This window comes from Phoca vitulina, unplaced genomic scaffold (genome assembly GCF_004348235.1).
Source record: "Phoca vitulina isolate PV1807 unplaced genomic scaffold, GSC_HSeal_1.0 scaffold1, whole genome shotgun sequence".
Classification (NCBI taxonomy): domain Eukaryota; kingdom Metazoa; phylum Chordata; class Mammalia; order Carnivora; family Phocidae; genus Phoca; species Phoca vitulina.
In genome coordinates, this window is record NW_022589704.1 from 26,536,642 (window position 1) to 26,551,402 (window position 14,761).

Here is a 14,761-nt window from a genome sequence, read left to right on the forward strand (position 1 = left end):
TCACCATTTTAAGATGTAGTTTTTTTCACATTTTAACACGTCTGAAATTGAGATTTGTCTTACAATTGATGCCATCTTAGGATAACTAGTGCCAGGAAGCAGTTGTGACACATTTGTTATTGCTTCTGTCCATGTGAGCATCTAAAGCACCAGCAACAAAATGTACAGGATGATGCCAGTATCTTTCAGCTCCAAGGAGCCAAACGGTAGTTGGGTGAGGGAGTGCGCGAGGTGGTAAGTCAGATGTGTTTGGCAACGTTCTCGAAGCAGGTAGTGAGTACGAGGGTAGGCTAGCTTCACATAGGTGCATGCTGGCTTACGTAACTAGCACCAACAGCTTTCCTTCTTTACAGATTCATTTAAGACATGACGTAGTACTAACAGTCTAACGACACAGAGGACATTATCCTAGAGAAAAAAACATGGACACTGACAATGCTGAGTTGAAAAGTGATTAAGAAATTTGAACCCAGAATTGAAGATCGTTTAGAAAAACTTTAACCAGTTTCTTCTATTTATACGTTCGCCCCCTCCTTTTTTTTTTGGCTGTACAAGAATGATATGTATCGATAATAAAAATCTGCATCTAATTAAGTCTGAAAGTCCTCTTTCAGTAAGAATGAAACACAGACTAGATGATAAGAAAGTATTGCATACGGGCTGAATGGGGAGTATTTTTTCTTTCTTACTGGCACACGAAATACTGGTTCATTTGACACGTAACCGATGGCATCAGTGGGATGTGGAGAATTGCTGAGCTGGAATTATATCCTGAAACTTCTCAGACTGTCGCGTCCAGCTTCTAACTAGCATGGTTTCCTACCTCGTTAAGTGGACACAGTACTGTACATAGACAACAGTTTTGGACTTCTTTGGGTGTACAATTCTGTAGTGTGGACCCCAGGCCAAATATCCTGTGAGAAACACTGAAACATGAAAAGAATTCTTGCTTTTCAATACCTTTCTTCTCCTCGGCCCCTGCATCTGATTTGAGGGTGTGGCTACTACTGTGGAGGGAATCTTTGGAGTCTTCATTTTCATCCAGGACCCCAGCAAAGCTGATCTTCCTCTCATATCTGTGCCGGTCCAACTCAGGATCCAAACGAAGTCTGCAGCTCTCCAGGTCCTGCAATGTCAGCGAGAAGGAGTACGTGAATGCTGGCATTTCCTCAGCACTGCATTGGTCTTGTGGCAAACCTCCCTCCATTTTGAATTGCACCCAACTGAATTTGCACAGAGCCAAATTCCTCTTTCTCTAATGCCAATTTCAGACTGTGGCCATTAAAGATGTTTCTTGAATGAAACAAAATCTTCCCTAACTCATAGTTTTCCCCTTTTTCTTACGTTTTATCTTTGAAAAGCGCACACCTTGTTTCAAATCTAGAATTATCTTCCTCACCTTTTAACTCTTTGTTCACAATTTAAACTGCATCTTTGGCATTTATCTGTTTATTAAACGATCATGCATTGAATATGACTGAGAGACAGAATAGGAACTTAGAAATCAGACTTGGAGGCAGAATAATGCCGCCCTCCCAAAGAGGTCCATGCTCTCATCCTAGGAATAGGTAAATATGTTACCTTACATTGCAATAGGGACTGTGTGCATGTGGATTTAGTTTAAAGACCCAGAGATGGGAAATTATGCTGGATTAGCTAAGTGGGCTCAGCCTAATCACACAAATCCTTAAAAGCAGAAAGCTTTTCTGCTTTGAAGATGGAAAAAAGGACCATGAGCCAAGGAATGTGGGTTGCCCAAGAAGACGGAAAAAAGGCAAGGCAACAGAGTCTTCTCTAGTGTCCCAGAAAGGAGTACAGCTTTCTTGACACCTTGACTCTAGCCCAGTGAAACTCTTGTCAGACTCCTGATTTCTAGAATTGTAAGATACTATGTTTTTGCTGTTTTAAACAGCTAAATTTCTGCAGAAATAGAAAATGAATAAAGAGGTGATGTTGGAGTTTTGTAGTGAGGATTTAAAGGTAGCTTAGCAAACAAGTGGAGAAAGGCAGTTCAGACTTAAGAAGTTCCATATGTGAGGTCCAGAGGCTCAAAATACGATCAGGCATTGGAGGAATTTCTCACTCCCTTCCAGAAATACAAGAGGGTTTCCGTGATTGTCTGCTTATGAACAGTGTGAGCCCATACCCTAATGTAAGCCTTGGGAGGGAAAGTTGGAATTTCGTCGATGAAACTGAAAACTGACCTATTCTGTAAATGCAGATTTGTCCAATCAGAAGATCATATTTAACTGTTAATCTGTAAAACACTTTTGGAGGACGTGATAAAGGAAAAATATATAAAATGCTAATTTTATTTCTATAGAGCATTTTTTTCTAAATATGACATAAGTCCTCAGATTCATATAGATATGGAAAACAAAAATATTTTTTAAAAGCCCATTTTGCACCAAGATTGAAATTTTATGCTTTTAATTGTTATTAATAAATGAAACTTTTTTAAAAGAAAGATTTATTTATTGGATAGAGAGAGAGAGAACATGAGCAGGAAGGGCAGAGGGAGAGGGAGAAAGAATCCCAAGCAGGTTCTGCACTTAGTGCAGTGATGAGGGGCTCCATCTTACAACCCTAAGATCATGACCTGAGCCCAAACCAGGAGTCTGACACTTAACCAACGGTGCCACCCGGGCGCCCCTAATAAATGAAACTTTAGGCTCTACATGATGTTTCTTCTTTTCCTTTTAATTAAGAACAGAAGTCATACTTTGGTACCTAGAAAATTAGATCACATCTCAAAAAATAAAGGAACTACATGGAATGTATTTAGCACTTCAAAAAGTATTCTAGGAATACAACTGTTTCCCTGAAATTAATCCCTTTTAGAAAAAAATAGAAAACCTAATATACTTTGTACTTTGTTAGCCAAACTTAATCACAGAAATTTCTTACTTGGGATAAAAAGTAACATAACAACTCTGATTCTCAAAAGTCGTTATCTCTTCCAATGTCTTCTTTTATCCATTTGTCAAAATCCCAGCTCTCTTTCAAAGCTATATTCAAATGTGACCTCTTCCAGAAAGATTCTTCAGGTTTTTCCAGCCCCTTCTTTGGCCAAACATGGCCCTTCTGCCTCCTTCTCAGGGTTGCTCTTATATCTCACACCAGGAAATAATTTTTTATGTGTTGGTTCTCCTGTTTCAGTATATTTATCTATGTATCACCCGCACTCCTCTAACTATCACACCACCTTTTGTTCATAGTCTTACTCCCAATAAATATTCATCAGTTAGTCTTGGTATATGTAAATTTTGTTTTGCTTCTGATTTTTTAATTTTAGGAACATTTGGAATCCAGCAGTATATTTTTTTATAACCTGATTTGTTAAATTCCATCAGCATATTTGGTACAGCCCCTAGCACAATCTTGCACCAAAGCATCCAATATGTTGCTCTCTCTAATGAATGAATGTAGACAACAGACTTCCTTACAGTTTTTTTTTCTTTATTATTGTGGACTCATCTATCCATTGGATGGGAATTACTTGTTTTAATTTATGTTGTTTGGCCATTGGTTATTGGTTTCACTAATTCAGTTGGTAAACATGTGAATAGACCAGCAGTTTTACAAACAAAATTATCTCTCTTATTTCTTTATTGTTTTCAAGTTTGGAAGTTAATATTTAGAAAAAGATTTGATTATTATGTTATTTTAGATTATAAATCTTGTAAAAATGCTTTTTCTTTTTTTAAGACATTATTTATTAGTATAGTTTATGAAAACATTGAATAAATATGTTACCAGAAGCTCTTTTAAAAAAAAAAAAAAGCACATTATTTAAGTTGCATCTAGGGATCTGGGAAAAAAATTGTTAAGTTGATAAAAATATTTTTTTTTATCAACTTTTAAAACCTTTTGATATCATTTTGCCTTTTCTTTTACCTCCATCCCCCAACCAATCCAGTGAGTGGCCTCCTGGGATTTCCTAACCCTATCCAAGAAACAACCGTGGTTAAACTAATTAACTTTTTTTTTTTTAAAGATTGTATTTATTTATTTGACAGAGAGAAACACAGCGAGAGAGGGAACACAAGCAGGGGGAGTGGGAGAGGGAGAAGCAGGCTTCCCGCTGAGCAGGGAGCCCAATGCTGGGCTCGATCCCAGGACTCTGGGATCATGACCTGAGCCAAAGGCAGACGCTTAACCGACTGAGCCACCCAGGCACCTGAAACTAATTCACTTTTAAATTATTGTACTTTCGGTTCTTTTGCTTTCTCTTCCACGTTTTGGATATAACTAGGACTTTTTCAAACAGAAATTTCACCTGAAAATCTCATCCATTTTGGAAAGGGCCTTATGGCAATTTCTGTTGAAAAGACTTTTTCTCTCATAGAAAGTTTATGTTCCTGATTTTCTTCCATCCTCAAGCCACAGATTCTAGAATGTCTGTAGCTTCTAATATGATTGCTTTACTACCTTATACTTTTATTATTTTGTACATTAGGTAGTTATTATTTTTACTTATTAAAAATGTTATTGAACTAAAAAAAAATTTGTTTTCAAGATCTATAGATAACCTTGCAGGAAGTGTTTTGTTAAAACCATAATAGTTCATATTGATGGTATTTATGCTTAAACTGTTAGACTCACTGTTTAGTATAATTTCTTAAAGAACAATTGCAGCATTTACAGTTTCTGTGTTGGTAAAACAGTTTTATTAAACTCACTGTTTGTTTATAGTAGGTTGGAATATAATTTAAGGTATGTGTGTATATGTTTTTTTTTTTTCCCCATTAAGCAAAGTTAGATTAAAAATGAGAAAAAGCTTCCCATTTATTTTATAAAGGTCATATCCCAACATAATGCATACCTACACTGGACAATAAAAATCCCAGTGTAATGAATGAAGGATCTCTAAGGCCTCGTTAAAGGTGATGCTGTTGTGAACACTTTCCTCTCCTTGACTGAATGACTGAAGGCTCTGTTTTAGCTTAATTTCTTGCTGTTTTCCACTAGACTGCGAGTTGGTTCTATAGCAATTTTTAAAAGTTTTGATTGTTTTTTTTAAATGAAATTTACTGTAATAATAAAGGATAATTAAACTCTAGCTTTATGGAATTGAAAAGGAGAACAAAACTTTAAGACTTTTATTTTTTTTAAGTCACAATGGATCAGAACGGTGATCAAATAAAAATCTGAAAAAATGAAAAGTAGATGTGCCACCATGCTTTTATGAAGGCTTCAGTATAATTAGAATGTTGACAAAATAGCCCTAATAGAGGTCTTACAGATCAGATATTTCATCCCACTTGATTTTAAACACACATGTTGGCCTTGATTTGATTGTATAGAGTAGTCTCAATAAAAAAGTAAAGGTGACATTCAGAAAATTAAAGGTCCAGATTAATAGGAAAATGGAGTAAGAGCAGTAGGAGGAACTTCCCTTTCTGACAGCAAATAATGTAGTTTCACAGTCCAAATACCAGTATGTTTCTCTTGAAAACATACATTTTACCCACAAATGTTTCCAACTTGAAAATATCCATTTTACGTTTTAGAGAGTGAGAGAACAGGTCTTCCAGACGTTGGAAAACCAGAGGTAGAGGCAGTGCTCAGGGATAATGCACCGATTCTTCTGTTTCCCCGCAGGGATTGGGGTATGACCTTGTTCATGCCCAGTCTGGTTAAAAAAGCAGGAGAGCTGGTGGACTGTAAAATTGGCGAGAATAGAGGCGCATAGATTGCGTAACAATTTTTCTGGTAGAGTAGTCTAAGTCCTGTGTAAATGGAAAATAAAAAGAATTTGGTTTCTCAGCTCTGGCTGGATGGTGCCTGTAATGAAAGAACCACTGGAAACTTGGTGTCTATTAGAGGACTATGGGCCAAGGAAAATCAGCTCTGAAGTGTGCCCATCCCACACACTCTGTGAAGACGCCTGGTCCTTGCAGAGCGTTGGTATACTCTGCTAAACAAATCAGGCCTTGATGGTGCAGGAATATGCGTGCGTGGTCGTGTGCATGCGTGCGTGGTCTTCTTCTGCCTATTTGCATCCATACGAAGTACGGCAGGAATAAAAATATATGTTTAGAGATGTTTACATGCTAAGTTCTTAAGCAAGTCTTTTTGCCCATAACTTAAATGAGAGAATTCATTGGAAGCACATTTCTATATGGATTTATGAGCTGTTAAATTTTTATGACAAAAAAATTCTGTCAGTAATTTCTAAAATATGCTGCTGGTAAAACTCCTCATAGTTTGCAGAGTAAAGGAACCTAAGGGCTTATGAGAGAAGATTCACAAGGAAGTAAGCATTGCTAAGAGAGTCACTCAAAATAGAGACCAAAGGATACTGAGGAAGTAGGGCCTATGTATGTCTCCTGTTTCACTTCTCAGAACACCATGAAGTTTTTACTTTTGTCAATTGCCACTTGTTGACTGCAATTCCACCGCCTTCTGGAACACATCCTTCTACTTTGGATTAAAATAGAGATCATGTAACACCTGTTAGCTAAATAGCCAATCCTGTATTAGATAGTTTAAACTCTGCCAGCACCAATCATAATTCTTTTCAAACAAGTTATATAATCTTATGGTTTTCACCTTTACAAGCCTGCTCACAATTCCAATTTGGAGCACACTTTTCATTTCCATGGACTCTGTGTCTTCCAGATGGCAATCCCTAAGATCTCTTCTTGGTCAAAAGGCTCTTAGACATTCCTAGCATGACTGACAGTGATCGATCCAATGTTTTACCCAGTGGTGCTATCTTCAGTAATTTCAAGGTCAACTTCAGAGTTATTATTGTTTGTAATAGAAAAAAGAGATTTTATATATGAAGATCCCTTGGTTGAATTTTTTAAGTTATGATACATTTGGCCATTGGGCATTTGAGGAAACTGTGGATACTCAAAACCTAGCCACATGTCTGGCCTTTCTGAGTAGCCAGATTATTAACACCCATGCTTTACTTACCACCAGAGGCTCAGTGCGTGGTCTGGGCAGGCAAGAAAAGGTTTCTCGCAGGAAGGTAGTGATCTCCAGGAGAAGTTGGCACGCTGCCATCTTCAAGGCAAAGGGGCAGCCACATTTAGAGGGGTTCACAGTACCTACAGAATGAAAGAGTTCCTTCATAAAGAAACAAACCAATAAAAAATACAGAGAGGCACGGTTTGATGGACAAAGCTACACATGTCCAAAATGAAATTGTATATGAGAATGTTACCTATTCATGTTCAATTGACCTATTCCCTTTAGCGTAATCTGTGCATTACTTGTACCCCTCTCTTCCTCCATTTTGTAACTCAATAGTGAGTTCCTTAGTATTAAAATATCAGTCAGTAAGGACTAAATTATTTTCCTTAAGGCTCATAGAGTAAAAAAACACAGCCTACTAAGCTAGAAAGCCTTTTAACAAAAACAGAAATGGAAAGCAGTCTTGCAAGATTTCACACTGCTAATTTAATCAGATTTAGGCTATGTACAGGGCGGTGAACTAGTTTTGGCACTACAAAAATCTTGCCAGCTCATTTTATGAGAGATATCTATCTTGAGGGCAGTGATGTTGCTTCCACTAGCCCAGAAGTGTTTCTGCAACATAAACAAGGCATACTTGATCACTTCTTTCATACACTTTATACAAGTTAGCCTATCATATTAAAGCATAGTTACACTAGAAGTAGGCAAATACTCTCCTTTGCTCTGAAGAATACCAGCCTTTGAATGAGTAAAATGCTGCCTCCATCATAGACCCAGATTTTGCTCTAAAGTCAGATAATGACATATAATGGTCAAGGTGACACCAGAGACTTTTAAAATTCTTAGGATTAGTTCTCAGATATATGTCATCACTAATCCTGCCGAAAATTTATCAGTGTTCAGAAAAGAAGACCAAAGCAATGTTGAGTTCTGCCTCTCATAAGAGAAAGAAAATACTTATCTATTTTGAATCAAGGCATCAAGCAATCACAATATCATTACATATCAACATTCCTAAACATATTTCCAAAATATTTCCTGTGTATTAGGCTTTCTTAATTGAATAGGATATATATATACATATATATGTATATATATATCATGGCTTATACTGAGAGTGGGTGGAAATTATGTTCTTTCTGAAGATATCTGATTATCACTTCCTCATGAAAACCATTATTTTTTCTCCAGAGATAATATGTGGATAGGGACATTGCCTCTTATTAAGAACTGAAGAGACAAACTCCTCTAGAATTTCTAGACTGATACTTTCTTGAGGCATAATTATATTTTAAATGCAAGATGAGTTATGTACTGACAAGAAAGTGGAAATAAGCCAGACATTCCAATCTTATATTCAATGGAGACTACATAACTCTAGAAATTGTCTGGATGTGCAATAGTTTTTAAATAATAATCTAACACTAAATATTCAGTATAAACTTGTGGATCTGTCCTGAGGTTATCATCCAGATTCTTCTTGTTAATCCTGTAAACACTGAACTTGGTCTTAGTCCAGGCACTCTGTAACTATCATCTGAAATATTCTGTCAAAATGAACAAGAATTGAGTCCTACATGCTCTCATCAAAAAGCCTAAGTACCAGGCATAACATACGGTAAAAGATACTTATGTGGTCTCATGGAGATTAAAGTTCATTTTGGCCTGTGAGGATGCATCCATCTAATGTTGCTTTAGCTCCTCTCTGTTCTGAAGGACCCCTAGGAGATCCAGGGCAGTTGGGGATGGCTTCTGATAGGCCTTCACTAGGTTCTTTGTTTGCTGGATAGTCCTCAAGTGGTCCTAAGGGTTAGACCCAATTCCGTTCTCCATTCTACAATTCAGAAGCATTCTAGGATAGTCTAGACTCTTGTGAACTTGAGGGAATCTTTGGAGGCCAATGTTCACTGGTAGGCTGAAAGACTGATGTCAGAATTTGGTGTTTTGTCAACAGCTAAGTCAAGAAAATTGGCTCCGATGTGATAAAAGCTGAGAAAGGGTAAAAAGATGAAAAAAGATTGCAAAAAAAAAATCCTTGGTATAAAAGTGGAAAAAAAAGGCAATAAGTTTTCTTTGATTGTTATTTAATTATGCACACTGTTACACCCTAGTCATCCTTTTACATTTCATGGCTAGAAAGATGAAGTAGGCTTGGCATCACTTAACTAAGAACAGTCTTTAACATAATCAGGGAATTTGAATTTCAAATCACTAGGGAAAGTCAAGAGGAAGAGGCGTCACTGTCTTCATCAGATAATGTTACTAATTCCATTACCATTTAGGAATTGTATGGCCCATAAAAGGCAGTGATACACATACACAACAAGCTTGTATGGTGTAGAACACATGTGTGCACAAAATGGTGTTTAAGAGGAATGTACAGGAATCTCTTTGTCTCTACTCTTCTATGGTGGAACTCGCTTCTAATTTTAACAAATAAGTACAGTATAGCAGACATTCACAGTCTAACCATCTCAATTATTTAATATTTCATATTCATGTTAAATACATGTTAGTAATTATTCTAAGGAATCCACTACTTTAATGATCTGGGAAGCATTTCATGTTCAATTCTATTCGGTCTATTTTTTTTTAATCTCCAAGAGCAACAACAAAATGTAAAACCTGATTAAACCTCTACTGGGTCAGTAATTTACTGCTATATTTTCTCAGAAAAGCCTAAAACTAATTTTTGTATAATAGTAAGAGTCATAGACTACAAGGCAACAGATGCTCCATATTGCCTGCAACTCCTTGTCTCTGTCTATAGTCTTCTCTTTCTGGTTCTCACCCTCTCTTTGTGTGGCTTTATGCACATGCGTTACATCCATGCACAGGGAATAGGGGAAAAGGTGCAGTGGGGAGACATGAGAAGGTGGTAAGAATGTGAAAGAGGAAAGAGAAATATTAAGTGCTCCTAAAGCAGAGATTCTTACAAGCAGGGGTTCTTGTAGTAAAGGGAGTCTCCTTACTGTCATCTAAAAAGTCTTCTTCCTCATCCTCCTTTCTCAGTCTCCTCTTGGTCTCCTCATCATAAATGAGACCCAGCAGGTTGGCGGGGCTCTCACTTTCCCCGTGGCACAGCTCATTCAATCGGACTCCAATCGCCTACCATGGGGAGAAAAAGAGCGAAACAGCACAAAGTATGTCAGACTGTAAAATAGGCTCTCACATTATAGAGGTCACAAGCAACTGTTAATGGGAAGGTATGTATAAACTACTAGGGCACATGAAACCAAGAGACTGATACCGAAACGTAGAGCAGAAGCCTCCTCTATGCGCCATGGTGGTGTTGCCACCACGTTTCCCTATGTGGAAACCCAGAGGTGGATGGCATTGACACTATCTCCAAGGTCATTTGAAGACTTGTAGGAACCGAAACAATACCTATGTGTTCTCATACAAATTTTTTTCTGAAAATATTTCCACTTACTTGAAGGTCATTTATTTTATAGGTCTCCTATAAGGGAGTATGCAGTTGTTTTTAACGGAGGATTTTGTTGTAGTAAAAAAAACCAAGAATTCACAGTTCCTGCAAGTGCTTCTGATTATGCTATTTTATGAGAATGTCACTGCCATGCTAATGAGTTGGAGGTTGGCATGAATTCTAGTACAGCAGTTTTATTTATATCTGCCATTATGTACACAATTAATGGCTTTTTTATAGACTTTGTCCCTCACTCCATGATACCCTATGAACTAGTAAGAAATACTAACTATTTTTTTGGTAGAGTATCCAACATCAACATAGAACTAATACCTGCTGTCTGTTCTGAATCATCATGCACTATTGTCTGATTTACCAAAAGGAATTTTCCATAAAGATACAAAATATGCCACCTCTTTCTAATTCTTTTTATTTTCCAATTATATACTGTGTGCAAGACAAGAAGAGACACGTGCTTAGGAAGGAGAGTCAAAAGCTAAAATGAGCACTGAACTTGGGGTTTGACAGCTTGGTTTCTCTGTGCATTCCAGCTAATTTTATTCTTCCTTCCTGTATTACTTCTTTCAAATATTTAGAGAAGTTGCTGGATTCTGGGCATGCATGAAATTAGACTTTCTACTGGAAACTGACAAGGATATATCTTCAAATAAAAACACAAATTGTTTGAATGTCTTGGCTATCTGGAAGCAAAAAGGTCTCCTTAAACTCTGGAATTAAGAGACAAGTAACAAAAACTCTATCAATGAGAAAGAAAGCAGTGTAAAAAAGGTATCACAACTTCCTAAAAGTTCAGTCACTACCTCGAGAAGTTTTAAACAAATGAAACAAAACATAAAAACAAAAACTACTACCTCAATAAAAAGCCTTGTCCTGATGCTACTATTTTGGAGATCTTCTCTAAAGAAGGAGACATGCAATTATGAGTCTGGAGTGGAGCCAACAAACTTAATACTGAGATTCAAAGGGGAAAAAAAAATCTGCATCGATCATTCCAGGATGTTGACACTAAGCAATTTACATTAAATCCACAGTTCATAAAGCTTAAAGGGTTTGCTCAGAAAATGAACTTGTCTGGGGTAATACTAAATGTCTAAATAATAATTTAGAGCTCTATGTCTCTTCCAAGGCTTAAAAAATGCCTCGAGGATAGGTTAGTTCTTTTCTTCTTCATCAAATATTTATTAAGTGAGGTTATTTGTTAGGTATTAAATAAAACAGAGTTGAATAAATTGTTACAGTATGTCAGTATCTTTGCTTCATGTGCCCTAGTAGATTTTAAACCTTCGTTTAGAAGGATCACTGTTTGGCAACTGGGAAGATTAGAGAGGTTGACAGTCTTGCTCAAGGTGGCTAAGCAAGCTGTGGTCTGGGGTTCAAATACAGGGTGTCTGTTTTTTTGCTCTTCCCCTCAAGGAGCTTACAGGCTCCTGGGGAGGCAACAACACATCAGAATAACACATTAAATGTCGAAAGAGACAAAAAGCACTTTAAATAGTTCAGAAGATGGACAGATTCGATTCAGTCAGAGAGTCATAGAGTGTCTCTTTGCTGTAGATTTTGAAGGACTGGTGTTTTGGCTAATGGGGAAGGGGAGGAGCGGATACTCCAGATGGAGAGTTCCAAAAGATCCATCAAGGAAGTGCACTGATGTGTTCAGAGACTGACAAGTAAACCACATGGTTGAAGCACGCTTTTGTGAGAGGAAATCATGTGCAGGAAGGCTGGCAAGGTAGACTGGGACTAGATCCCATAGTTCTTGAAGCCGAACTTCATTTTGTATTCTAAAGAAGGATGAAGGGTAATGTGTGAGTGGGGGAAAACCCTTACTCATTCGAGAGACTCTGTGTTAACTGCGTAGAAATGCACAAACCATGTATCCTTTCAAAAATGAATGTAATAACTTATTATCATTGAATACCTCTTAGACAGAAAGGATTGAGATAAATGGTCTTTTAGCTATATTAGCTCATTTGACTTCATCATCCATAATCTTGGTATGGTTTGAATACTAAGAGAGAGCAGTGATGCCAGACTAAGCAATTTGGGTTTTATCCCAAGGGAAAAGGAGGGCCACTGAAGCATTCTAAGTGGGTAAGAAACACCATCTGATTTGCATTTTAGCCTAATCACTGTGAGAGCAGCTTGGAGAATGAATTAGAGGGGGCAAGTCTGGAAGCCAGGAGATAAGGATGAATGTTCTGCTTTTAAATGGGCTCTGCCATATGGAGATCATTTTATTGACAGTGTGTAGGATGGGTCAGATGAGGGGAGACTGTGGGAAGAAGACCAAATAGGAAACTATCTTAGTCATCCAGATGAGAGGAAATGAAGATGTGACCTAACAGGACCTTGGTGGCATGGAAGAGGTGGCATCAGTAAGGGAAGGGAGGTTGGAATATGTTCAAAGGCTGCCATCTTAGATAATGGTGGTACCATTTATAAAAATAGAGAGTTCAGGAAGGCTTGCAGATGGAGGTGTATTTATATGGGAAGAAGAGTTTTACTTTGGTCAGATTGTGTTTCAGGGTATTAAGTGAATGCCTCTGGAGTGCATTTGGCAATGTTGGCCTGGAATCTGAATGGTGCTATGGATAGAGAAGTCTGTGCCACTCGCATAGAGGTTACAGTTGAAAACACAGGAATAAATGTAGTCCTGGGGGAGGTTATGCAGAAAATAAATTATAACAAATTCTGGGAATGTGTACATTTATAAAGGGGGAGGAGACAGAGGACCAAGGAAGGAGACAGAGGAGATAATGTCTAACTTTATAAATTTATTGGGAAGATTAAATGAATTAAAGTTTATTTTCCCCTAAGATGTTTTGTTCAGTGCCTGGTACATAACAGACACTTAATAAATTGTCTCCCAAACAAACATAAACACGACCTTCTTCACTTCACTCAAGCACCCCAATTTTTATGTAAGAAAATCAAAAGCTCACGTCTCCCCATTGGTAGAAGAGCTTGGCAGCATTCCACTGCAGCTTCTGGTTCCGTTTGTTGCCCACGATGGGGGAGCGGCCCCTTGAAAGGCCTTTCTTGGTGATATTCACGTGATGCCCTTTCATCCACTCTGGCCAGTTGCCACGGTTACAGCGGTGAACAAACCGGGCACATTCCAGGAACAGAGCTGCTCTGGCTACCACAGGAGCTTCCTGAGGACGGTTGTCAAGGAAAGAATGATGTGGGATTAATGAACAATAGGCTGACCTTCACGGGAATTACTATGTACTCTTAGTTCTTTTACTCTCCATATCTTGATTTAGGTTAGCCATATTTCCCAAGGTAGTATTATCATGGTTAATGGTAGTGGGAATTCTGGAAAATGAATCCTTGAAGACAAATTGGGATACTGAAGAATTAGACATTTTAAGTAGATTTCTGTGTTTAGTTTTCCCCTTTTGAAGAATCTCAAGTAATTTCATGACTCTCTTTTTGCATAGTTAAGAGGCAGCTGGGATTTGAATGTGAGTGCGAGATAATTTTCAAAGGAATTTTTCAACATGAACCTTTTGTTAAACCTAAAATTTTAACCTGAAGCAAACAAATATTCAATTTCTAGAACCAGTCTTATGTTAATCAAGGGAGTCAAGAGTGATTTTTTTCCAACAATAATCTGTTATTTATGACTATCCACATGCTCCAAAGAAGTACTGTTTCTGTTTCGATTGTTTCTGCACATTTTGGCTAGTAAGAAAAGGAAGTGCTTATTAGATTTTGTTGAGTTAGTCTTTTTTCTCCTGACTTTGTCATGAATAACAGATCAAATTCTGCTTAAATAGGCATGGTCTCAATTGAAAATGTTCGACAAAGAGGAAATGATTTAATTGATAAATGAAAAACAGAGCATTTCTTCAGAAAAATAAAAATTTGGTTCCATCCTGTCATGTCAAGATGTATTTGAAAAAAAATAAAAGAAGAAACAACTTTAAGTTGATACCCAGAAACTAGTAAGTATATGCTACCTACTGAAATCTTTACAAGCTAAATAAGTAAATAAATAAGGGAAGGAGCATGAAGTTTCCCTAGAAGGTCAACAGGTCACAAAGAAATACACACATCAACAATTAATGTGTATTTTAACTTGTGCCAGTTAAAAAAAAATACATCACAATATTAGGCATCACCTCAGAGTTACCTAATAACCATAAGTTGATTAGTAACCACAGGTTTTCAAATTGAAACACTTTCCATCATTTCAAACCATAATGTTCTTAACAATGCCTTGATCCACGATGTTAAAATAGGGGCTAATATATGAAGAATATCAATTACATGCCAATTAGTTTTTATGAGTTGTAATTCTTAATTATAATAACAAACCTCTGGTCTAGAAAGAATATCTTCATTTCAATGTTTTTAAAATGAGGTATAATTTTTCTA

At 37.2% G+C, this 14,761-nt stretch overlaps 1 protein-coding gene across 12 annotated transcripts in view; it reads right to left on the reverse strand.

The window, feature by feature from the left end:
- The window catches only part of UNC80 (unc-80 homolog, NALCN channel complex subunit), a 229,660-nt gene that overhangs the window by 105,580 nt on the left and 109,319 nt on the right, over window positions 1-14,761 (reverse strand). For 7 of the 12 annotated variants that reach the window (XM_032403236.1, XM_032403254.1, XM_032403226.1 and 4 more), the window contains exons 23-26: window positions 13,321-13,533; window positions 9,867-10,038; window positions 6,928-7,061; window positions 961-1,126 (exon numbers count right to left, since the gene is read on the reverse strand). In XM_032403236.1, the coding sequence (XP_032259127.1) occupies window positions 961-1,126; window positions 6,928-7,061; window positions 9,867-10,038; window positions 13,321-13,533 (685 nt within the window). The remainder of the gene's footprint in view (window positions 1-960; window positions 1,127-6,927; window positions 7,062-9,866; window positions 10,039-13,320; window positions 13,534-14,761) is intronic. The other 5 variants (XM_032403279.1, XM_032403272.1, XM_032403246.1 and 2 more) reach the window with 1 other exon arrangement.